At 37.9% G+C, this 27,115-nt stretch overlaps 1 protein-coding gene and 1 non-coding gene across 2 annotated transcripts; one reads left to right on the top strand and one right to left on the bottom strand.

The window, feature by feature from the left end:
* Positions 1-9,805: 9,805 nt before the first annotated feature.
* LOC130978718 (small nucleolar RNA R71) lies at positions 9,806-9,913 on the top strand. Its single transcript, XR_009086336.1, has one exon. It is a non-coding gene; the product is annotated as a small nucleolar RNA R71 (small nucleolar RNA).
* A 16,299-nt stretch (positions 9,914-26,212) lies between these two features.
* Positions 26,213-26,788, bottom strand: LOC130974677 (pectinesterase inhibitor-like). The gene has a single exon (XM_057899535.1). It carries the CDS (start codon positions 26,786-26,788, stop codon positions 26,213-26,215), a length of 576 nt encoding a protein of 191 aa, XP_057755518.1.
* Between the last annotated feature and the right edge of the window lie 327 nt (positions 26,789-27,115).

A 27,115-nucleotide genomic window follows, 5' to 3' on the forward strand; every position in this document is an offset into this window, starting at 1 on the left:
GACAACCTCTTCCGTTCTACATGAAAACAAGCTTGAATGTATATCTTTTGGGTTTCTAATTAACGATTCACATCGACTCCCCTCTGACAATGGGGCATCTGAATCCGAGATTAGAATCTTCGTGGTATAGGCTAGAATCCATTGGCAGCATTCATGAGATCTGGAAAGTCTAAACCTTGTCTGTGGTATTGCGAGTAGGATCTGGGATGGGATGACTGTGACGAGCTTCAAACTCGTGACTGTAGGGTGTAGTAACAGACGCAAAAGGATAGTAAATTCTATTCCTACATGATCGAGAAACAACAGCTAATTAGCCATATCTGTGCATGGTATTTTTCATCCAAGACGAGAAATCTGACAGTTGATTAGCCATACAGAAACCGTAGAGGACCATTTTCACTGAGAGGACGGGAAGTAGCCATTGACAACGGTGACACCCAACATACAGCTTGCCATAGAAAGGAGTATGAAGGATTGGATGAAGGCAATAGGAAAGCAGAGATTCAGAAGGAACAACGCATCTCCATACGCTTATCTAAAATTTCCACCAATGAATTACATAAGTATCTCTATCTTTATTTTATGCTTATTTATCTTTCAAATTATTAAAACTCCATAACCATTTGAATCCGACTGACTGAGATTTACAAGATGACCATAACTTGCTTCAAGCCGACAATCTCCGTGGGATCGACCCTTACTCACGTAAGGTTTATTACTTGGACGACCCAGTGCTCTTGCTGGTTAGTTGTGCGAAGTTATGAAAAAGAGTTGAGATTACAATTGTGCGTACCAAGTTGTTGGCGCCATTGAGATCACAATTTCGTGCACCACATCTCAATTATCTTGTCTTTGGGGGTCATTTTTTCTTACCAGAGATTATTTTCTCAGTTCTTTAATGCATATAAGATGGTTATTATAATGTATAATGCGTATGCAATAAATAGATATTATATCATGACATGCAATGTTAACATCTATATTCAAAAATATTTAAAACATGACATATAAAAAATAGTATAAAAACCCTAGCTCCAGTGAAGTTCCTATATATATTCCAATGCAAATAGACACGATTCATTAGCAAAGAGAGACTTGCTCCATGGCTAGACTGTGTATATGTTTTGATGTATGTATGAATCTTTGACTGGATAGAAAGAAATTTCCATACTACATATTTTTTATAATTTAGAGAGGATATCTTCTCGAACAATATATGAGTAAAATTTGTGAATAGTTTAATAGAAGATTTAGAGTGAGAGTAAGAAAGTGAGAAAGGATAAGAATTTTTTCTATAATGGAGTAGAGAAAGTATATGAATGACAATAATTGGAGATAGAGAAACTAGGTTACCTAGAATTTTTGTATATATAAAAAAGGAGAATAAAATGAGAAAGGAAGGGCTTAAATGGCTCTTAGGTATGTGCAAATTGCCAGATTGTGTTAGGAGAATATAACTCGTGTTTAGGTGAAATCTTCAATCTGAATCGTCACTTTGTGAGCCTTGTAATGTGTTGTATGTTTGGAATTTGGAAATAGCTATTAGAGAAAAATTTATAGAGAATTGAGTTAGATTTAAAATGCATTATGAATTAAGTCAATTGGATAACCATATGATTGAGATATTTACGAAATACTGTTATTATATCAGGCTGGTTAGTTAGAGCGCAATTTTCTACTATGATCTTTTAATAGATTTATCTACCTAATTTAATTTGAATTTGATTTTGCACTGAACTTAAATAATGAAGCTGATTTTTTTTATCTTTTCATGTAACTAAAGATCATTCAAATCCAATAAATATAGAATTAATTATGACTATATTTTAAAAGGTTGTTTGTTGTTGGTTAAAAATTCATTAAAATTAAACTAGTATTTTCGTATTTTCATATTTTAAATTATATATGCTAGTTTTTCAAATGCATTATTTTCTAATTCTTTATTATGAATTTAAATCTTAAATTATTACAATTTTAATTAATTATTGAATAATGAACATAATTCAAAAAACTGAGATATTACAAGGTGTCCTAAGTATTCAATTTTCTTGTAGTCAAAACTGCACTCTTTGCGATTCAAACAAAGCTGATTCTCTCACAACACCTCATAGCTAATTGCTTTAGATGCTCTTCCCAGCTAGTACTATACACCAATCTATCATCAAAAAATACTAATATAAATTTTCTCAGGTATGGTCAAAGTACTTGATTCATAAGGGTTTGAAAAGTAGAAGGCGCATTGGTTAAACCAAATGGCATTACAAGAAACTTGTAATGCCCCTCATGAGTTCTAAATTCTATCTTATGAACGTCTTCCTCATGTACCCTTATTTGATGATATCCTAGTTTCAAATCCAGCTTGAAAAACATTGTGGCTCCACCCAACTCATCCAGTAATTCATCTATCACTTAGATGGAAATTTCTCTGCGATGGTAATCTTGTTTAAGGATCTATAATCAACACAAAAACACCACCCCCATCCTTCTTCTTGACCAAAATCACTAGACTTGAGAAAGGACTAGCATTGAGCCGTATCACCCCCAATTGCAACATCTCACCCACTATTTTTTCTATTTTAGTCTTCTGATAGTGGGTATACTTATAGGGGTCTAACTCGAGGAATTTCAGCTCCTTCCTTAAGAATGATGGCATGGTGATGCTCCCGTTGTGGAAGGAGGCCCTCAAGTATGTGGAACAAGGCTTTGAATTGCTGGAAGAGGCGCTGGAGCTCTAGACTTAATTCCTCCTTCATGGCTGCTCGGTGATGCGACATTACAAGGGTGACTAAGAATCCCTCTTCCTCACGCCCTAAAGCTTGTAACATTGACTTTCAAGATGCTTGCTGCCGGGATAGAGAAGGGTCGCCCCTGATCCGTAGTTCTCTTTCTCCTTCCACCCAACAAAAGACCATCTTATTGTAATCATCCTAAAATCTCCCAAGGCTAGCAACCCACCCTACTTTGAATACCATCTCAACATTACCTAATTCCATAACAAAATATGATTGTTTAATTGTAACCCCTTGTATCTCAAACTCCACACCAATCACATATCGACTTTTGTGTTCAAAAGCCCCATTCTCCACTTCTACTCTAAACTTACAAAGTTCTTGCACTGAAAAGTCCTAATTTGTCCACAACTTTGGTGGCAATTAAATTTATTGATGCTCCTGGGTCTATTAACATAACTACCCTTTGGCCCATCATCGTTTCCTCGACCTTGAAGCTTTTGTGGGTAGTGAGGCCCCAAAATGTGTAAGAAAATTGTTGAAGTCTAAGAGCTCTGCACTAGCTTCTTTTTCTCAAAAGCCCAAGTCTTCTTCTATTTTGGGTTCCTCCTCACCCTAACCTAATAAAAGAATGTGAAAATTTTTCACCTAGCACACATGATCCTACCCCTACTTCTCACCACACTTGAAACACATGCCCTTTCTTTGTCTCTCATTCCATTCTTCTTGGGTCAATCTCTGTACCCTTTGTGTTCTAGATCTATGGTGTGCGAAATTGTGATCACTACTTTTCACAACTCAAATAATCCCTAGTAATGGCCCCAAAAACTTGGTGCTCAATACCATGGCATAAACACAACTTTGCACAACTAACCAGCAAGTGCACTGGGTCGTCCAAGTAATAAACCTTACGCGAGTAAGGGTCGATCCCACGGAGATTGTTGGTATGAAGCAAGCTATGGTCACCTTGTAAATCTTAGTCAGGCAAACTCAAATGGGTATGGGTGATATATGAATAAAACATAAAGATAAAGATAGAGATACTTATGTATATCATTGGTGAGAGCTTCAGATAAGCGTATGAAGATGCTTGTCCCTTCCGTCTCTCTGCTTTCCTACTGTCTTCATCCAATCCTTCTTACTCCTTTCCATGGCAAGCTTATGCAAGGGTTTCACCGTTGTCAGTGGCTACCTCCCATCCTCTCAGTGGAAATGTTCAACGCACCCTGTCACGGCACGGCTATCCATCTGTCGGTTCTCAATCAGGCCGGAATAGAATCCAGTGATTCTTTTGCGTCTGTCACTAACGCCCCGCCCTCAGGTGTTTGAAGCACGTCACAGTCATTCAATCATTGAATCCTACTCAGAATACCACAGACAAGGTTAGACCTTCCGGATTCTCTTGAATGCCGCCATCAGTTTTTGCCTATACCACGAAGACTCTGATCTCACGGAATGGCTGGCTCGGTTGTCAGGCGAGCGCTCGGTTGTCAGGCGATCAACCATGCGTCGTGTATCAGGAATCCAAGAGATATTTACTCAATCTAAGGTAGAACGGAGGTGGTTGTCAGTCACACGTTCATAGGTGAGAATGATGATGAGTGTCACGGATCATCACATTCATCAAGTTGAAGAACAAGTGATATCTTGGAATAAGAACAAGCGGAATTGAATAGAAGAACAATAGTAATTGCATTAATACTCGAGGTACAGCAGAGCTCCATACCTTAATCTATGGTGTGTAGAAACTCCACCGTTGAAAATACATAAGAACAAGAGTGATCATTAGCTTTGGTCCCAAAGAGGGAACCAGAAGAACCAAGATCTGATCTAAGAACTAGATGTCCGAAGATCCGAAGATACAATAGTAAAGGGTCCTACTTATAGGGAACTAGTAGCTTAAGAATTACAAAGGTGAGTAAATGACATAAAAATCCACTTCCGGGCCCACTTGGTGTGTGCTTGGGCTGAGCAATGAAGCATTTTTCGTGTAGAGACTCTTCTTGGAGTTAAACGCCAGCTTTGGTGCCAGTTTGGGCGTTTAACTCCCACTTTGGTGCCAGTTCCGGCGTTTAACGCTGGGAATTCTGAAGGTGACTTTGAACGCCGGTTTGGACCATCAAATCTTGGGCAAAGTATAGACTATCATATATTGCTGAAAAGCCCAGGATGTCTACTTTCCAACGCCATTAAGAGCGCGCCAATTGGGCTTCTATAGCTCCAGAAAATCCACTTCGAGTGCAGGGAGGTCAGAATCCAACAGCATCTGCAGTCCTTTTCAGTCTCTGAATTAGATTTTTGCTCAGGTCCCTCAATTTCAGCCAGAAAATACCTGAAATCACAGAAAAACACACAAACTCATAGTAAAGTCCAGAAAAGTTAATTTTAACTAAAAACTAATAAAAATATACTAAAAACTAACTAGATCATACTAAAAACATACTAAAAACAATGCCAAAAAGCGTACAAATTATCCGCTCATCACAACACCAAACTTAAATTGTTGCTTGTCCTCAAGCAAATGAAAATCAAATAAGATAAAAGAAGAGAATATGCAATGAATTCCAAAAACATCTATGAAGATCAGTATTAATTAGATGAGCGGGGCTTTTAGCTTTTTGCCTCTGAATAGTTTTAGCATCTCACTCTATCCTTTGAAATTCAGAATGATTGGCTTCTTTAGGAACTCAGAATCCAGATAGTGTTATTGATTCTCCTAGCTAAGTATGATGATTCTTGAACACAGCTACTTATTTGAGTATTGGCTGTGGCCCAAAGCACTCTGTCTTCCAGTATTACCACCGGATACATACATGCCACAGACACATAATTGGGTGAACCTTTTCAGATTGTGACTCAGCTTTGCTAGAGTCCCCAACTAGAGGTGTCCAGGGTTCTTAAGCACACTCTTTTTGCCTTGGATCACAACTTTATTTCTTTCTTTTTCTTTCTTTTTCTCTTTCTTTTTTTCGTCTCTTTTTTTTTTGTATTCACTGCTTTTTCTTGCTTCAAGAATCATTTTTATGATTTTTCAGATCCTCAGTAACATGTCTCCTTTTTCATCATTCTTTCAAGAGCTAACATTCATGAACCACAAATTCAAAAGACATATGCACTGTTTAAGCATATATTCAGAAAACAAGAGTGTTGCCACCACATCAAAATAATTAAACTGTTATAAAATTCAAAATTCATGCAATTCTTATCTTTTTCAATTAAGAACATTTTTCATTTAAGAGAGGTGATGGATTCATAGGATATTCATAACTTTAAGGCCTAGACACTAAGATACTAATGATCATAAGACACAAACATAGACAAACATAAGCATGAAAATTTCGAAAAACAGGAAAATAAAGAACAAGGAGATTAAAGAACGGGTCCACCTCAGTGATGGCGGCTTGCTCTTCCTCTTGAAGGTCTTATGGAGTGCCTGAGCTCCTCAATGTCTCTTCCTTGTCTTTGTTGCTCATCTCTCATGATTCTTTGATCTTCTCTAATTTCATGGAGGAGAATGGAATGTTCTTGGTGCTCCACCCTTAGTTGTCCCATGTTGGAACTCAATTTTCCTAGGAAGGTGTTCAGTTGCTCCCAATAGTCTTGTGGAGGAAAGTACATCCCTTGAGGCATCTCAGGGATCTCATGATGAGAGGGGTCTCTTGTTTGCTCCATCCTCTTCTTAGTAATGGGCTTGTCTTGATCAATGGGGATGTCTCCCTCTATGTCAACTCCAACTGAATAACAGAGGTGACAAATGAGGTGAGGAAAGGCTAACCTTGCCAAGGTAGAGGACTTGTCCGCCACCTTATAAAGTTCTTGGGCTATAACCTCATGAACTTCCACTTCTTCTCCAATCATGATGCTATGGATCATGATGGCTCGGTCTAGAGTAACTTCGGACCGGTTGCTAGTGGGAATGATTGAGCGTTGGATAAACTCCAACCATCCTCTAGCCACGGGCTTGAGGTCATGCCGTCTCAATTGAACCGGCTTTCCTCTTGAATCTCTCTTCCATTGGGCGCCCTCTTCACAAATGTCAGTGAGGACTTGGTCCAACCTTTTGATCAAAGTTGACCCTTCTTGTGTAAGGATGTTCATCTCCTTGCATCATAGGCAAGTTGAATGCCAACCTTACATTTTCCGGACTAAAATCCAAGTATTTCCCCCGAACCATAGTAAGCCAATTCTTTGGATCCGGGTTCACACTTTGATCATGGTTCTTGGTGATCCATGCATTGGCATAGAACTCTTGAACCATTGAGATTCCGACTTGTTGAATGGGATTGGTAAGAACTTCTCAACCTCTTCTTCGGATCTCATGTCGGATTTCCGGATATTCACTCTTTTTGAGTGAAAAAGGGACCTCGGGGATCACCTTCTTCAAGGCCACAACTTCATAGAAGTGGTCTTGATGCACCCTTGAGATGAATCTCTCCATCTCCCATGACTCGGAGGTGGAAGCTTTTGCCTTCCCTTTCCTCTTTCTAGAGGTTTCTCCGGCCTTGGATGCCATAAATGGTTATGGAAAAACAAAAAGCAATGCTTTTACCACACCAAACTTAAAAGGTTTGCTCGTCCTCGAGCAAAAAAAGAAAGAAGAGAGTAGAAGAAGAAGAAATGAGGAAGAAGGGAATGGCTTTGTGTTCGGCCAAAGAGGGGGAGAAGTAGTGTTTAGGTTATGTGAAAATGAAGGGGTGAAGAAGGGTTTATATAGGAGAGGTGGGGCTCATGGTTCGGTCATGTATGGGTGGGTTTGGGAGGGAAAGTGGTTTGAATTTGAAGGGTGAGGTAGGTGGGGTTTTATGAAGGATAGATGTGAGTGGTGAAGAGAAGGATGGGATTTGATAGGTGAAGGGTTTTTGGGGAAGAGGTGTTGAGGTGATTGGTGAATGGGTGAAGAAGAGAGAGAGTGGTGGGGTAGGTGGGGATCCTGTGGGGTCCAAAGATCCTGAGGTGTCAAGGAAAAGTCATCCCTGCACCAAATGGCATGCAAAAATGCGTTTTGAGCCAATTCTGGCGTTAAATGCCGGGCTGGTGCCCATTTCTGGCGTTTAACGCCAGGTTCTTGCCCTTTCCTGGCGTTTAACGCCAGTCTTGTGCCCCTTTCTGGCGTTAAACGCCCAGAATGGTGCCAGACTGGGCATTAAACGCCCATCTGCTAGCCTTACTGGCGTTTAAACGCCAGTAGGTTCTTCCTCCGGGGTGTGCTATTTTTCTTCCTGTTTTTCATTCTGTTTTTGCTTTTTCAATTGATTTTGTGACTTCTCATGATCATCAACCTACAGAAAACATAAAATAACAAAAGAAAATAGATAAAATATAACATTGGGTTGCCTCCCAACAAGCGCTTCTTTAATGTCAGTAGCTTGACAGAGGGCTCTCATGGAGCCTCACAGATACTCAGAGCAATGTTGGAACCTCCCAACACCAAACTTAGAGTTTGAATGTGGGGGTTCAACACCAAACTTAGAGTTTGGTTGTGGCCTCCCAACACCAAACTTAGAGTTTGACTGTGGGGGCTCTGTTTGGCTCTGATTTGAGAGAAGCTCTTCATGCTTCCTCTTCATGGTGACAGAGGGATATCCTTGAGCCTTAAACACAAAGGATTCTTCATTCACTTGAATGATCAGTTCACCTCTATCAACATCAATCACAGTCTTTGCTGTGGCTAGGAAGGGTCTGCCAAGGATGATGGATTCATCCATGCACTTCCCAGTCTCTAGGACTATGAAATCAGTAGGGATGTAATGGTCTTCAATCTTTACCAAAACATTCTCTACAAGTCCATAAGCTTGTTTTCTTGAATTGTCTGCCATCTCTAGTGAGATTCTTGCAGCTTGTACCTCATAGATCCCTAGCTTCTCCATTACAGAGAGAGGCATGAGGTTTACACTTGACCCTAAGTCACACAGAGCCTTCTTGAAGGTCATGGTGCCTATGGTACAAGGTATGGAGAACTTCCCAGGGTCCTGCCTCTTTTGAGGTAATTTTTGCCTAGACAAGTCATCCAATTCCTTGGTGAGCAAAGGGGGTTCATCCTCCCAAGTCTCATTTCCAAATAACTTGTCATTTAGTTTCATGATTGCTCCAAGGTATGTAGCAACTTGCTCTTCAGTGACATACTCATCCTCTTCAGAGGAGGAATACTCATCAGAGCTCATGAAAGGTAGAAGCAAGTCCAATGGAATCTCTATGGTCTCATTTTGAGCCTCAGATTCCTATGGTTCCTCATTGGGGAACTCAGTGGAGGCTAGTGGACGTCCATTGAGGTCTCCCTCAGTGGCGTTCACTGCCTCTCCTTCCTCTCCAAATTCGGCCATGTTGAGGGCCTTGCACTCTCCTTTTGGATTTTCTTCTGTATTACTTGGAAGAGTACTAGGAGGGAGTTCAGTAATTTTCTTGCTCAGCTGTCCCACTTGTGCCTCCAAATTCCTAATGGAGGACCTTGTTTCAGTCATGAAACTTTGAGTGGTTTTGATTAGATCAGAGACCATGGTTGCTAAGTCAGAGGGGTTCTGCTTAGAATTCTCTGTCTGTTGCTGAGAAGATGATGGAAAAGGCTTGCCATTGCTAAACCTGTTTCTTCCACCATTATTGTTGTTGAAACCTTGTTGAGGTCTCTGTTGATCCTTCCATGAGAAATTTGGATGATTTCTCCATGAAGAATTATAGGTGTTTCCATAGGGTTCTCCTAGGTAATTCACCTCTTCCATTGAAGGGTTCTCAGGATCATAGGCTTCTTCAGATGAAGCATCCTTAGTACTGCTTGGTGCATTTTGCATTCCAGACAGACTTTGAGAAATCAAATTGACTTGTTGAGTCAATATTTTATTCTGAGCCAATATGGCATTCAGAGTATCAATCTCAAGAACTCCTTTCTTCTGATTAGTCCCATTGTTCACAGGATTCCTTTCAGAAGTGTACATGAATTGGTTATTTGCAACCATTTCAATTAGCTCTTGAGCTTCTGTATGCGTCTTCTTTAGATGAAGAGATCCTCCAGCAGAGCTATCCAAAGACATCTTGGATAGTTCAGAGAGACCATCATAGAAAATACCTATGATGCTCCATTCAGAAAGCATGTCAGAAGGACATTTTCTGATCAATTGTTTGTATCTTTCCCAAGCTTCATAGAGGGATTCTCCATCCTTCTGTCTGAAGGTTTGGACTTCCACTCTAAGCTTACTCAATTTTTGAGGTGGAAAGAACTTTGCCAAGAAGGCATTGACTAGCTTTTCCCATGAGTCCATGCTTTCTTTAGGTTGTGAGTCCAACCATATCCTAGCTCTGTCTCTTACAGCAAAAGGGAATAGCATAAGTCTGTAGACCTCAGGGTCAACCCCATTAGTCTTGACAGTGTCACAGATTTGCAAGAATTCAGCTAAGAACTGATGAGGATCTTCCAATGGAAGTCCATGGAACTTGCAATTCTGTTGCATTAGAGAAACTAATTGAGGCTTAAACTCAAAGTTGTTTGCTCCAATGGCAGGGATAGAGATGCTTCTCCCATAGAAGTCGGGAGTAGGTGCAGTAAAGTCACCCAGCACCTTCCTTGCATTGTTTGCATTGTTGTTGTTTTCGGCTGCCATGTCTTCTTCTTTGAAGATTTCTGTTAGGTCCTCTCCAGAGAGTTGTGCCTTAGCTTCTCTTAGCTTTCGCTTCAAGGTCCTTTCAGGTTCAGGGTCAGCTTCAACAAGAATGCTTTTGTCTTTGTTCCTGCTCATATGAAAGAGAAAAGAACAAGAAAATACGGAATCCTCTATGTCACAGTATAGAGATTCCTTGAGGTGTCAGAAAAGAAGAAAAATAGAAGGAAGAAGGAGAAGAATTCGGACTTAGTCAGATAGAGTTCGAATTGTGCATTGAGGAGGAGTGGTACTCCATAAATAGAAGGATGCGAGAAGAGGGGAAGAGATTTTTTTGAAAATTAATTAAAAAGATTTTAAAAACATTTTGAAAAACTTTAATTTGATTTTCGAAAATCAAGAGTGAGAAAGAGATCAAGTAATTTTTGAAAAAGATTTTGAAATTAGAAATAAAAAAGATATGATTAAAAACTGTTTTGAAAAAGATGTGATTAAAAAGATATGAAAAAAAATTATGCTTTTTTAAAAAGATATGATTGAAAAGATATGATTTGAAAACAATTTAAAAAGATTTGATTTTAAAAATTAATGACTTGCCTAACAAGAAAAGATATGATTCAAACATTAAACCTTTCTCAACAGAAAAGGCAACATACTTGAAATGTTGAATCAAATCATTAATTGATAGCAAGTATCTTTGAAAAAGGAAAGAAATTGATTTTGAAAAATGTTTGATTGAAAAGATATGATTTGAAAAAAATTTGATTTTAAAAAACTTTGAAAACTTGAAAAAAAATTGAATTAAAACAGAATCTTCCCTCTTGCGCCATCCTGGCGTTAAACGCCCAGAATGGTGCACATTCTGGCGTTTAACGCCCAATGCACTTCCTTTTTGGGCGTTAAACGCCCAACCAGGCACCCTGGCTGGCGTTTAAACGCCAGTCTGTCCTTCTTCACTGGGCGTTTTGAACGCCCAGCTTTTTCTGTGTAATTCCTCTGCTGCATGTTCTGAATCTTCAGTTCCCTATACTATTGACTTGAAAATAGAACCAAGATCAAACAAACAATGCATGCAAGACACCAAACTTAAATTTAGACACTAGACTCAAACAAGAAACATAAAATATTTTTGGTTTTTATGATTTTGAAATTTTTTTGGATTTTTCGAAAATTATATGGAAATAGAAAATAAAGGTTTCAGAATTCTCAATTTGGATTCCAGGAATCATTGCAATGCTAGTCTAAGACTTCGGTCCAGGAATTAGACATGGCTTCACAGCCAGCCAAGCTTTCAAAGAAAGCTTCGGTCCAAAACACTAGACATGGCCAATGGCCAACCAAGCCTTAGCAGATCATTGCTCCAATAGCAAGATTGATAGAGATCAATGAGCTCTTGTGATGATCAGTTGAAACCTCGGTCCAATAAGATTAGACATGGCTTCTCAGCCAGCCAGATTTCAACAGATCATCATGAAACTCTAGAACTCATTCTTAAGAATTCTGAAAAATACCTAATCTAAGCAACAAGATGAACCGTCAGTTGTCCATACACGAAACAATCCCCGGCAACGGCGCCAAAAACTTGGTGTGCGAAATTGTGATCACTACTTTTCACAACTCAAATAATCCCTAGTAATGGCCCCAAAAACTTGGTGCTCAATACCATGGCATAAACACAACTTTGCACAACTAACCAGCAAGTGCACTGGGTCGTCCAAGTAATAAACCTTACGCGAGTAAGGGTCGATCCCACGGAGATTGTTGGTATGAAGCAAGCTATGGTCACCTTGTAAATCTTAGTCAGGCAAACTCAAATGGGTATGGGTGATATATGAATAAAACATAAAGATAAAGATAGAGATACTTATGTATATCATTGGTGAGAGCTTCAGATAAGCGTATGAAGATGCTTGTCCCTTCTGTCTCTCTGCTTTCCTACTGTCTTCATCCAATCCTTCTTACTCCTTTCCATGGCAAGCTTATGCAAGGGTTTCACCGTTGTCAGTGGCTACCTCCCATCCTCTCAGTGGAAATGTTCAACGCACCTTGTCACGGCACGGCTATCCATCTGTCGGTTCTCAATCAGGCCGGAATAGAATCCAGTGATTCTTTTGCGTCTGTCACTAACGCCCCGCCCTCAGGAGTTTGAAGTACGTCACAGTCATTCAATCATTGAATCCTACTCAGAATACCACAGACAAGGTTAGACCTTCCGGATTCTCTTGAATGCCGCCATCAGTTCTTGCCTATACCACGAAGACTCTGATCTCACGGAATGGCTGGCTCGGTTGTCAGGCGAGCGCTCGGTTGTCAGGCGATCAACCATGCATCGTGTATCAGGAATTCAAGAGATATTCACTCAATCTAAGGTAGAACGGAGGTGGTTGTCAGTCACACGTTCATAGGTGAGAATGATGATGAGTGTCATGGATCATCACATTCATCAAGTTGAAGAACAAGTGATATCTTGGAACAAGAACAAGCGGAATTGAATAGAAGAACAATAGTAATTGCATTAATACTCGAGGTACAGCAGAGCTCCACACCTTAATCTATGGTGTGTAGAAACTCCACCGTTGAAAATACATAAGAACAAGAGTGATCATTGGCTTTGGTCCCAAAGAGGGAACCAGAAGAACCAAGATCTGATCTAAGAACTAGATGTCCGAAGATCCGAAGATACAATAGTAAAGGGTCCTACTTATAGGGAACTAGTAGCTTAAGAATTACAAAGGTGAGTAAATGACATAAAAATCCACTTCCGGGCCCACTTGGTGTGTGCTTGGGCTGAGCAATGAAGCATTTTTCGTGTAGAGACTCTTCTTGGAGTTAAACGCCAGCTTTGGTGCCAGTTTGGGCGTTTAACTCCCACTTTGGTGCCAGTTCCGGCGTTTAACGCTGGGAATTCTGAAGGTGACTTTGAACGCCGGTTTGGGCCATCAAATCTTAGGCAAAGTATAGACTATCATATATTGCTGGAAAGCCCAGGATGTCTACTTTCCAACGCCGTTGAGAGCGCGCTAATTGGGCTTCTGTAGCTCCAGAAAATCCACTTCGAGTGCAGGGAGATCAGAATCCAACAGCATCTGCAGTCCTTTTCAGTCTCTGAATCAGATTTTTGCTCAGGTCCCTCAATTTCAGCCAGAAAATACCTGAAATCACAGAAAAACACACAAACTCATAGTAAAGTCCAGAAAAGTGAATTTTAACTAAAAACTAATAAAAATATACTAAAAACTAACTAGATCATACTAAAAACATACTAAAAACAATGCCAAAAAGCGTACAAATTATCCGCTCATCAATCTATTAGATGCACTGCTACTTGCTGGAGCCTCTACTATTTTCCCAGAATTTGAATTTAGGCCAATAGAAGTTCTAATCCCATGGTTGCTTCCACCCCCTTCAGTCCAGGACACATTTGCTAAAGCTGCTATTAGACTAGTTCGATCCCATGTTAAGCTCTGACTCGTTCTGAATCTAACTCTCCAATGAAGCATTTCAGCTTGTCTTCCTCCCAGTATCAGCTCTATTTCATGCCAAGCATTGTTTCTAACTTCCAATGCCACCACTCGATCCATCAATTCTTGGAAGCTCTCAAAATTCGAAATGGCCATCTTCGCTTGCACCTCCTTCTTCAACCCATTCAATAAAATATACATAAGAATTCCATGTCCCAAACTGTGTTGCATCCTCGCTGCCAATTCAAACTCTTATCGGTACTTGACCATTGTATCAGTCTACCTTACCTCCAGCAAAGGGCTCATGAAATTTGTTGCGGTCCCTGGTTAAAACCGCTTCAACATATTCATTTTGAATCTCCTCCACGAAAAGAACAGTGTCTACTCCTCCCACCACTCCAACCATGTCAAGACCTCTCCCTAAAACGTTAAGAGTTATGTAATCAAGCTTCTCCCCCTAAGTGATCTGTGCTATATGGAAGTAACGCTTAATCTTCACCAACCACCCACACACATCATCCCCCTCAAAGGTCGGTAATTATACTCTGAGTCACCTCCACCCTTGGTGAGGCCAGGGGATTTTCACCTTCTCTTTCTCCATCAGACTCTACTACGTCCTGTTCTCCCCGATCGCCTTCCAACCTCGCATTTTTCGTTACTCTTTGATTCATCTCTTCCAATCGCTTCAGAATTGTTGACATGCTTCATGCGTGCTCAGCATAGAACTCTTCCATCTGCCTCTTCAAACCGGTCCACTCTTTCCTCTATGGTAGCAGCTTGTGTGGTTACCATACACAGGAATTTCTAAGAACGGTGTTTTAATACTAGTTGTAATATTGGTCTATGCACAATTGACTATCTCTCACACACACATATACTTATAGCAGCATAGAAGTCGAAATGCAGAAGGAATCAAAGTGATTACCTCCTATACTATATTATAAACATATAAAATAGTAGAAAGAAATACAAAGAAATAGAAGAAGGGAAAATGATAAAGGTTGAATTCAGATAGCCATTGACGTTAGGACTGTTTGACGATCTAGATTTTTCTCAAAATAAGATTTCTTTCATTGCAAGTATAGTCTAAATCAACAAACAATCCTCATAATCAAATATTTCAATTCAAAACAAAATATAACCGAGAGTATCTAAACCTCGGGTCGTTCTCCCTAGGAATGCAATTAGAAGTGTTTCTCTTTTGGTTGTGAGGAAGAAGAGGGAGTTTTCAAGCAAGAAATCAAAGATTAAAAGAACTAAGAAATGAGCAAAATTGTGAATTAATGCATAAAAGAGACCTTGGCTTGGGAGTGAAGATCCAAGGGGTCCTATCATTGCCATAACTATAACTATGGTAATTGTCATGAGTTAGTCTCGCCTAGTTAACCCCAACCATCGAGGAGTAAGTCAAGCAAGCATAATTGACCTTAATCCATAAGTCCTAGCCAACTCACCAACTAGTTCGTGAAAGGCTAGCTTTAATGGAAACAAAAGCCAACTAACTCCCCAAGAATTACCACTAAATGTCGGACATTATGACTCTAGTATCCTAGGAACTCGAACCACAAGCCAAGGTGTAAAAATCTACTCAAAATCTAAGGTTGGTATTTTCACAAACACCTTGTGTGCATAAAATCAAAACATGGAAATTTGCAAAGTAAAATAGAAAGCTATAACCAACTATGCATAAAATCAACAATAAACATCCAAACAAACGTAAAGAAAGCATGAAACATTAAATTCATCAATCAAAACTTCAAGAAACTCAAAATTGCAATTATAAACAAAGTAACTTGAACGAAAGGAAATAAAAATAAAGACAATGTAATTAAACTGAAATTAAAGAGTACTTACAATTAAAGATGATCAAAATCCAAAATTAAGCTTGCTATAAAATGCTACATGAGAATGGAAAATGAAACCCTATGAGAGCAATGCTACACTACTCCTACTCCTACCCCTAATTACTCTCCAAAACTATCTAAGTGAGCCCTCTTTGATATGTGTTGAATCTCCCTTATATAGCACTCAAATTCAGCTATCAGCCTTCAAAATTTGGGCCAAAATCCCTCAGAAAACACACAGCACGCGTTTCATTAACAAAATCACGTACAGGGACCTATGCGGACGCACAGATGTGTGTGTTCGCATACTTGGCTATTTTGGCTCCTGTGCGTACAGCGTACGCACAGGTACTTGTGTGCACGCATGCATAGAAATTTCCTCTTGTGCGTACGCACGCTGGCTTGTGCGCACGCACACTTGGCTGAAGCGGTCTTGTGCGTACGCATGCTTGCTTATGCACACGCACACCTTGCTGTGTGTGCTTTTCCTTGTTTTCTTCATGTTTTCTCCTTTGTACATGCCTTTTTCCACTTTTGGCCATCCATTCTTGCCTTCAAAGGCCTGAAATCACTCACAAACCATATCACAGCATCAAATTAGGGATCAAAATTGTACAAAATTGCATGTTTTCATATTTAAGATCAAATTAGGGATCAAACACAAAAGTATGCTATTTTGGTGCTTAAGTGTGAGTTCATATGCTAGAATCCATTCAAATCAGGGCAAAATATATAGAAAAATATGGACTCATCAATTTCTCCACACTTAAACAATAGCATGTCCTCATGCTAAGCCAACAAGGAGGATAATTAAAGGGGTAATCAACTTATTAAATGCAACTATCTATATGCAGGCATGTATATATATGCTATGTATCTATCTATCTATAATGTCCTATTTATTTGGTGAAATCAAGCAAGCAATCCAATTCCAAGCAAGTATAGACAAGGTAGGGCTTAAGCAAAGAATTAATTCAATGCAAACAAGATCTAGAGAATTGATTCAAGTTAACAAAAATGAAGCAACTTGCAAGAATACATGATAAGAAAAGTGGAAACATAGAATTGAGTAATTGAACCCTCACTAGGTGTGTATACACTCTCAACGCTCGGTGTTTTCGGTCAATTCACTCAAGTCTTCTCTAATCATGCTTTCAAGAATTTACTTTCTATCTAACAATCAACAAATATGTGATGTATGAATGTAAGTATCATGAGGTCTTTATAAGGTTGTAATGGGGTTGGGGTAAGGGTAGGATGAGTATATGGCTAAGTGGACTAAGGGATTGAATCTTTGATTAGCTCAAATATCCAACTCAACCTATATTAATCAACCCATAAGAATGCATTCTAGCCACCCATTACTTCTTTTCACACACATTCATGCCTTAGTTTCTATTCAAACCACATATGCATTTCTTATTCATCATTTTTCATTCATTTCATATTTTTCTTTCTTTTTCTTTGGGATAACTTTTGTCCCATCTTATTACTATAAAAAATTTTTTCATTTCATTCATTTTCTCTCTTTTTTTTTCTTTTTTGTGATAAATGCATATGGTTAAGGCAAATTAAAACATGAATATGCACCCATTTTTCAATTTTTTTTCAACAATTATCCTAAACAAAATTTTTCTCTACCAATGTTTCTCAAAATTTCTCCCACACTTAAATGACACACATTCCTCAACCTAAACTAATCAAAGATACAATTCAAGATAATTCATAATTTTTCGCTTAGGGTTGTGATGTGCTAACAATTAGAATAAAGGGGATTAAAAAGCTCAAAAGGGGTTAATAAAGGTAGATGCAAGGGTAGGTCCATATGGGTGAGTGAGTTTGATTCAAAAATAGCCTCAATCATGCTAAATGCATTCAAAACATCAAACATCGGAAATAAAGAATCAAGCAAAACCAAGATCACAATCATAGAAGGAGATATAACACACAATGAACAAAATTAGTAGTTAAGAGGTGTAACCGCTCATTCAAGCTAAAAAACTCACAAGGTATTTTGTTCTTTCTCTCTTCTATGTTTCATAAAAATCATTCAAGCAAGTTAAAAAGAACAATTTTCCAATCAATTCAATAGAATGCCCTATACAAAAAATTCTTGAAAATCTTTGTTGTTTTTCACCAAAATTATTTCCTATATGTATGTATGATGTGATGGATGTAATTTTTTCAAAATTTTTCTAGTTCTCTTCCTAATTTTTAACAAGCAAAAATTAACATGAACAATTAGGACAAGATTGAACTAGGTGCTATACTATTCACATTATCCAATCACAACTTCTATCTATAAAATATATACTAAGATAAGGATGCAAAAATGCAACATGCAATAGCTAGAAATAAACTATGCATAAGCTAAGATATATATGCTAAAAGAAAATACAATGCAACAGTTAAAAACACCCCAAATATCTACAAGAACATAATAAAAAGAAACAAAAATAAAGTGCAAAGTGTTCGAAAAAGAGAGTTTACGCCCCAAAATGGCAAATCCTCCCCCACACTTAAGCTTTGCACGGTCCTCCGTGCACGAACACAATCTGGGGAGAATGTCTCTCAGGAGCTCCACCTTTGGTTGGCGAATGCGGGGGCTTAGGTTGTGTGGAATTCGCCAATGTCCAACGCATTCTTGGCATCTCCATCCTCCTCTCCCGGCTCCTTGTCGGTATGTCTCATCCTCGAAAAGAAACGAATGAGGTATAATTAGAACTCATAGGCAAGTAGTACAAAAAGGTAAAGGAGGGAACAAATAAACATCTAATTGAGAAGGGTTGCATAGTGGTGTAGAACACACACAACGGCCGATTAAAGTGGCATTCACACAATCAAAAAGTAAGAATTAGTTCCTCAACTAAATGACCTAAAATGCAAGCAATGAATGAGCATCAATTAAGCACATGCAAACTTAGGCAAACAACAAGAGTGAATTGAATGTAGGAATTATTGGATATTGAAGTTGTGCAAGTGAAAGAGACAAATTGATATAAAATAGCGTAACAAACAATAACCAATGCAATGATAAAGAGAACTACCTATTCATCCTTAAGAATAATCAACTAATCACATGGGAAGGTGCTTGCTACAAAAAGTGACAAGTCCTGATAAGAATCAAGTCAAGTCAACTCAAACAAATGCAAAGCATTAACAAGGAGCAAATACCTTGTGATGTGATTATATTGACTTAAAGATCATGATGAATAAGCAAGTCCATTCAATTCACTAAATTCAATATGTACTTGTTAAAAATTGCACCAATGAAGAGACAAAAAGTCAATTTCTAAATCAATTTGGTGCTAACAACTCAAAGCTTTAAACAACAAGTATATTATTGAAATTATAACCATTCAACGGTGCACAATTCTTAATTAGGATGCCAAACAAGGATAATGTCTAACACATATGGTTGCGACAACACATGCATTAAACCAAAAAGTTCATTCAGGCATTATATCATACATATGGAGTGTGGTGCACATATTCACAAAATTCAAGTTAAAATTCAAACATCAACAACCCATAAATCAGAATTTTGAACACTTGCGATGTAACAAACAAACAAAGGATTAAGAAAAACTTAAGCTAAATTACCAAAGCTAACTAAAAAGATGAAAATAAAACAAGCAACTATGCACAGAAAGAAAATTAAAATGAAAATAAGAAAATTGAAAAGATGAAGAGTGGAGAGGAAAGGGATAGGCAACAGCGGCACTCGTGTTAGCCACTGCGAGGCTTACGACGACGGAACTTCGCCGGGGAAGAGAACAAAGGAAGAAGAAAAAGAAGGAAAAAAGAAGAAATAAAAGAAAGAAAGAGAAGAAGAAGAAAGAAAGAAAGAAATAGAGAAGAGAGAAAAGACCCGTGCGGACGCATGGAAGGAAGATAGGGGGTATGCGCGCACACAAGATCGTGCGGACGCTGCGAGCAGAAGGTATAACGCGACCTGTGTGGGCGCACATAGGGTGTGCACGCGCACAGATGAGGGAAGGGGGGTTGGGTGCACACGCACCGCCTGTGCGGGCGGTGTGGCCGGAGGGTTGGTTTAAGGTTGTGCGTGCGCTTATCTCTGTGCGCACGCACAAGAGGTTTCTCTCTCTTTTTTTTTAAGAGAAAGGGGACGTGTGCGGCCGCACGCATGGTGTGCGGACGCATAGAAGGGGAAAGGATTGTTCCCACGCACAGCCCATGCGCGTGTTGGGAACAGAAGGGGTGTTTAAGGATGTGCGTGCGCACATTGCTGTGCGTACGCACAGAAACTGGAGAATAAGAGATCTGTGCAGACGCACAAGGGTGTGCGCACGCACAGGTCTCTGTTCCTGCAACAAAAATTATGCCTCTAAGGCATTAAACATGACATCCAAAACATGTTTTCAAGTCCCAAAACATCATAAAATTCCCAAAAACACATTATTTCACTAAAATTACTTAGCAAACATCAAAATAAATCTATCCAACTAAGCAATATAGTGAAATTATTCATGAGGCAAAAAGTAAAAGAGAGAAAGTTAGAAAGATATTACCATGGTATGGTGTCTCCCACCTAGCACTTTGGTTTTAAGTCCTTAAGTTGGACTTTTGAGTGAAGCTTGTGTCATGGTGGCTTATGCTTCCACTCATCCTTAAGTAGCCACCCATGTTTGTTCTTCAAAAATCCTCTGGGATCCCAAACGAAGTACATTAAGCTCCCAAGCAACTTCAAGTAGACAATGGGGATCCAAAATTGTTGGTTGTAGAATTGTATTCCCGGATCCCACACTTTGGTTTCTCTATCATCCTCTTGTTGAGTTTCACTTGTGCCCTTGGATGAACAACCTTTCCAAGCACCTTTGAAGCATCCACTTGAATGTTGAATTCCTCCCAATTGGACCTTGCACCACTTGTTCCTTGAATTCCTTTGACAACCAACACTTATTCCTTCACCATTTAACACTCTGAGAAGCACCTTAAGTTGATGATCCGTTTCCAAGATAGCAATTTGATGTGGTCCTATGAAGCTCATGGAGGATATTGTCACCCACTCACATTGCCCTTGGATCGGAGTCACTCTTGTAAGCTCTTGCACGAAAGCTCTCACTTCTTGGATGTTTTCCTTTTTCTCACCCCCATATCTCTCTCAAACGCAAGAGTGGAAGGTTCCTCAAGATCATTGAGGCGGTTGACCAAGGTGGACAAAAAATCATTGAGGATGCAATCCACTTCTTGATCAAACTCTCTCAATTCACCATCTACCTCTTCCGGTTCACTAATTCTACCTTCCTCCTCTTTTTGCTCAAGCCTTGACTCTTCTTCTTCCTTTCATTGAGGCTCCATGTTTTCCTCCTCACTACACTCCTCCATCAATCCTCCACATCCCTCAAGGGGAATGTCTTGATTGCTTGAGTGTAGCAAGGTTAAGCAGTTCACCGTTTCGGCTATGGTTGCCATAAACTTCCCTTGCTTTCTTCAGAATCCTTCTTGCTCTTGGAAGAATGCTTGAAGGTCTTGTTCTTCTTGAGGCAAGGGTTGGAAAATTTCACCTTGAGGTGGAAGAGAAGGTTCAAAAGTTGGGAGAAAGGTTGTATACGAGGGAGGTGTGTCATGTGGGTGGGGATATTGAGGTGGTATATAAGAGGGTGATGGTTCATATGGTTGATAGTAGGGTGTATAAGTACCTTGATTCCATGGAGGTGTATAGGGTGGTTGAGGGTTGTGTATGGGGTAACTCTCATATCCTTGGGGTTGATATTCAAATAGGGGAGAGTGTGGCTCATTGTAGTATGAGGGAAGTATTTGCCATGAGTGTTGCTCACACGCAATTGGTTCCTCCCTTAACTGATTCTCCCACTCCATGAAGCAATCTCAACATGAATTCATCATACCCTACAAAACAATCTCAACCAAGCTCCAAGCAACAAGGGTGATAGCTCATAGAGAAAGTAGGAAATAAAAACAAAAGACATTAACAAACAAGAAAAACAAGAACCTAGCTATTAACAAAAACAACCAAATAACCAAAAAGTAAACTATTTACACTATCAACATATTTACAACAACCTAAGATATAACACCAATTGCATTCCCCGGCAACAGCGTCAAATTTGATGTTAGGACTGTTTGATGATCTAGATTTTTCTCAAAATAAGATTTCTTTCATTGCAAGTATAGTCTAAATCAACAAATAATCCTCACAATCAAATATTTCAATTCAAAACAAAATATAACCGAGAGTATCTAAACCTTGAGTCGTTCTCCCTAGGAATGCAATTAGGAGTGTTTCTCTTTCGGTTGTGAGGAAGAAAGGGGTTTTCAAGCAAGAAATCAAAGATTAAAAGAACTAAGAAATCAGAGAACTAAGGAATGAGCAAAATTGTGAATTAATGCATAAAAGAGACCTTGGCTTGGGAGTGAAGATCCAAGGGGTCCTATCATTGCCATAATCACAACTATAGTAATTGTCATGAGTTAGTCTCACCTAGTTAACCCCAACCATCGAGGAGTAAGTCAAGCAAGCATAATTGACTTTAATCCAAAAGTCCTATCCAACTCACCAACTAGTTGGTGAAAGGCTAGCTTTAATGAAAACAAGAGCCAACTAACTCCCCAAGAATTACCACTAAATGTCGGACATTATGACTCTAGTATCCTAGGAACTCGAACCACAAGCCAAGGTGTGAAAATCTACTCAAAATCTAAGGTTGGCATTTTCACAAATACCTTGTGTGCATAAAACCAAAACATGGAAATTTGCAAAGTAAAATAGAAAGCTATAACTAACGATGCATAAAATCAACAATAAACATCCAAACAAACGTAAAGAAAGCATGAAACATTAAATTCATCAATCAAAACTTCAAGAAACTCAAAATTGCAATTATAAACAAAGTAACTTGAACCAAAGGAAATAAAAGTAAAGACAATGTAATTAAACTGAAATTAAAGAGTACTTACAATTAAAGATGATTAAAATCCAAAATTAAGCTTGCTATAAAATGCTACATGAGAATAAAAAATGAAACCCTAAGAGAGCAATGCTACACTACTCCTACTCCTACCCCTAATTACTCTCCAACACTATCTAAGTGAGCTCTCTTTGATATGTGTTGAATCTCCCTTATATAGCACTCAAATTCAGCTCCCAGCCTTCAAATTTTGGGCCAAAAGCTCTCAGAAAATGCATAGCACGCGTTTCATTAACAAAATCACGTACAGGGACCTATGCGGACGCACAGATGTGTGGGTCCGCACACTTGGCTGTTTTGGCTCCTGTGCGTACGCACGGGTACTTGTGTGCACGCACGCATAGAAATTTCCTCTTGTGCGTACGCACGCTGGCTTATGCGCACGCACACTTGGCTGAAGCGGTCTTGTGCGTATGCATGCTTGCTTGTGCGCACGCACACCTTGCTGTGTGTGCTTTTCCTTGTTTTCTTCATGTTTTCTCCCTTGTACTGGTACATGCCTTCTTCCACTTTTGGCCATCTATTCTTGCTTTCAAAGGCCTGAAATCACTCACAAACCATATCACAGCATCGAATGACATAAAAGTGGAATTAATTTGCTCTATTAAAGCACAAAATTGCATGTTTTCATATTTAAGATCAAATTAGGGATCAAACACAAAAGTATGCTATTTTGGTGCTTAAATGTGAGTTCATATGCTAGAATCCATTCAAATCAGGGCAAAATATATCAAAAAATATGGACTCATTAGCCATCCTCTCTCCTATGCCTATCTTTAGTCTTGCTCCAAAAACCTACTGTCCCTAACCTCAATTCTATCCTCATTAATATTCTCTTGCCCACTCCCGATTCAATTAATCACACCTCTCCTCTCGCACTTTCTCACTACCTGTGCCAAGTGGCATGTTAGTTATTAGGATATTCTCATTTTTCTTTTTATCTCCCACCCTCTTTTTTCTACTGTAATGAAATGTCAATGGGAGGATCTTCCCCTTCCTAGGATTAGAACCTTCTATTCCCACCTCCTCAACTCTATATGGGTATGTAACACATTGTCAATTAATTTTTTACTTAAATTGAATTGGTTTGATAATCGGTTTATAGTTAAATCGGTTGAATCGATTGATTCAGTTCGATTCTCAAAACCATGACGAAGTAAACTTATAGTGAGGAGATTTTTGCTGGGTTGTGTTCCTCAAATCGAATTGTAAAACTATTTGTAAAAATACTTTTAAAGCAGCATTTTAAAGTTGTTAGCTAAATCAGTTGCTATTTTAACACTTAACAACTGATTTAGTGATCAACCTCTTAGCGACCGATTTAGCGACCAACAATTATTAAGCTTCTTTTTATATTGGTCACAAAATCGGTCTCTAAATTAAAAATAGCGACCGATTTAGTCACCAACGGGGATCCCAAAAGCCTTTTTTTATTTTGGTTGCTAATTTAATTGCTAAATTAAAAAATAGCGACCGATTTTAATGATCAAGAGTGGGTGATTACTAAATCGGCCACTAATTAAAATTTAGCAACCAACATTTTTTTCCTAAAAAATTTTGATTGATCGCAAAATTAATCGCTAATAGCAACCGATTTTGTTGATTACTAAAATCGGTCGCTATTCTGAAACTTTCTTGCAGTGTCGGTTGCAGATTTTGTTTTGTTCATTTTTTTTAATAGATGGAGAATTAGATGAAATTTAATGATAATTAGAGTACGCTATGTTCTATAGATAAATGGTTAAGAATTGAAAAAAATATTCACTCTTTAATTTTTATTTATTACTGGCCGTTTCTAATATGTATGTATATCCAGTGTTATTTGCAGTGTATCAAAAGGTGCTCCTGTAAATTGGTGGCTAAGAGTTGACTAACTTGATGTTCCAGCTCTCTGGAGGTCTACCGTGCTCCATATGTTCCAACTCTGCAAGTGTCAAGTTTTTATGTGAAAATTTTTTAGCTTCAAAGGAGATTCAAACTCTTGTTCTCAAGGATACAAGAAAGGTGATCATGCCACTATACTAGAAATGCTTCTTACTACTATAAAAACAAATTATTATATATATAACAATATTTACTTTTACTTATATTCAATTTATTTTAATTTTAAAGTCACTCATTTTTAAATTAATTATATTTTATTTAACTATAAATTTATTAAATATATAAAAATTAAAAAGATAAACAAAAAAATGTATTAATCACAATTTATTTTTTTAATGATTATATGATACTATTAATATTATTTTTTTCAATAAATACTTGTAGTATATAATAATAATAGGTAAAGGCTCACATGCAGTTGTTTTCATATGAAGTTAATAGTTGAAAAATTTTAGATGATATTTAAACTCATGCAAGTTATTGCACTCCACACCAGCCTAATGGACGTCAGAACCGAACCGGTGAAAGGCTATTGGGTCACTCAATTATTGGTTCAATCGGCGAGTCACTGGTCGAACCGGTTAACTCGGTATAATTAAATAATTATATAAAATTTAATTATTTTTTTATTATAAATAATTTTATTTTGTTTTTATAAAAATAATTATCATTTTCAAATTTTAATACTTTATTAATTAGTTTACATTTATTGTATTATTATATTATTATAGGTGAAAACTCACATACAGTTATTTTCATGTGAAGTTGATATTTAAGAACCGTCAAATGATTTAACAAATTTGACTAAATATCATCTAAAATTTTTCAACTATTAACTTCTTATGAAGACAACTGCATGTGAGTCTTTACCTATTATTATATACTACAAGTATTTATTGAAAAAATAATATTAATAGATATCATATAATCATAAAAAAATAAATTGTGATTAATAAATTTTTTTGTTTATCTTTTTAATTTTTATATATTTAATAAATTTATAGTTAAATAAAATATAATTAATTTAAAAATGAGTGACTTTAAAATTAAAATAAATTGAATATAAATAAAAGTAAATATTGTTATATATATTATAATCTGTCTATATAATAATAAGAAGCATTTTGGCAGAGTGGCATAATCACCTTTCTTGTATCCTTTGGAAAAATTTTCACAAAAAAGCTTGATACTTGACAGAGTTGGAACATATGGAGCACAGTAGACCTCCAGAGAGTTAGAGCATCTTAAATTCGTCTTTAACTAATTGAATCACCACATGTGTTCTTCTTATAGGTTAGTCAACTCTTGATCACTCTTAATCACTACTTTTTATACCACCATAGAACTTCCTTTTTTATGGGTTAGACAGCCTCCAATTTTAATCATTACAAAATAACAAATTTATTCACATTGTTTATTTAGGCACATAGCATTTTAAGAATTTTTATCCGATACTTGATTTTAACTAAGTTTCGAACCGTAATGTGGTTACTATGAATATCCATTGTGCCCAAGGCCTCAACCACGTGTAATGCAAACTTTATGTACAATTTTTTTTTACATTAAATTTATGTACAAGTTATTAACCATGATCACAATACAAATAAAAATATAAAAAACTCTACAAAAATCGAAGAATATTGGTCGTCCAAGACCTATAAATGAAGCTACGGCCCAAAAGTTATGAACAAATAAAAATCCAAACTCATAAGAATCTTCTATAAGCCAACGCCAAAAAGAAAAACTGCAAAGTGAAATCTATGCCAAAGTTTGGTGCACAGATTGAGGCATTGTTGTAATAATGGACACAGCTATGCTACATATATTTTGCATATAAATATTGGTATCTGTCATGACTGCACTAGAGCTCTCCTTGCATTTTTTCTCACATGAACCAGCTAGGGTTCCAGCAATTAACGCATTGCGGTTGGCACAACTATAGTCACCTTTGTCCATGCATTTAAGAGCTTGTGGCAAAAGCACGTTCACAATCTTGGTATAAGAGACTATGCAACTTTCCAAGCTAGTTTTGAGTTTCTTGTCCTCAGATTGCTTTTGAATCTCCTTAATGCGGTCTATCGTGGCTGATGCGTTGGCCGCGACGACCTCTAGGGCTATGCGAGCAAACCCTGCAACGTCGACGCCGGATCGAAGTTGCAGGGGTTGCAAATGTGATTTTAGAATGAAAACGCAAAGGTAGTGATGGGGTGTATTTCGGCATACGGTTTCTAACAAGCCTGGTTTTGGGATGGTGGATTGGATTGGTTGGATCAAGAATAAACATGAAATTGCAAAGTGAAGTGCAATGATGGTTGAAAATGTTGAGAGTTTCATCTTCTTCCGCAGAGAATTATTGATGATTAAATAACACAATAGGAGGATAATGGAATAACTATATAGCTAGTTTATTGTGCTATAGAGATTGAATGAAGCAAACGTCTATTTCTTTTTCGTGACTAAATTATTTTGAGGCTTACCTTTGTACTCGCCCGTCCTCAAAAGAGTTGTGGTTCACAGTGGTTCTTCTTTTGTTTTCTTTTGTTTTTGTATTTTTTTCTTGGTTGTCAACATTTTAAGAAACATTTTAAATTCCTAAGTTTCAATATATTAATCTCTTAATAGTGAAACTTATTCTTTTCCTTTTCCTTTGCAATTCGTGGA

Source organism: Arachis stenosperma, chromosome 4, assembly GCF_014773155.1.
Source record: "Arachis stenosperma cultivar V10309 chromosome 4, arast.V10309.gnm1.PFL2, whole genome shotgun sequence".
In the NCBI taxonomy this organism is placed as follows: Eukaryota; Viridiplantae; Streptophyta; class Magnoliopsida; order Fabales; family Fabaceae; genus Arachis; species Arachis stenosperma.

Coding starts and splice junctions, on each gene's coding strand:
- LOC130974677 (XM_057899535.1), bottom strand. CDS start 26,788: ATGAAACTCTCAACATTTTCAACCATCATTGCACTTCACTTTGCAATT.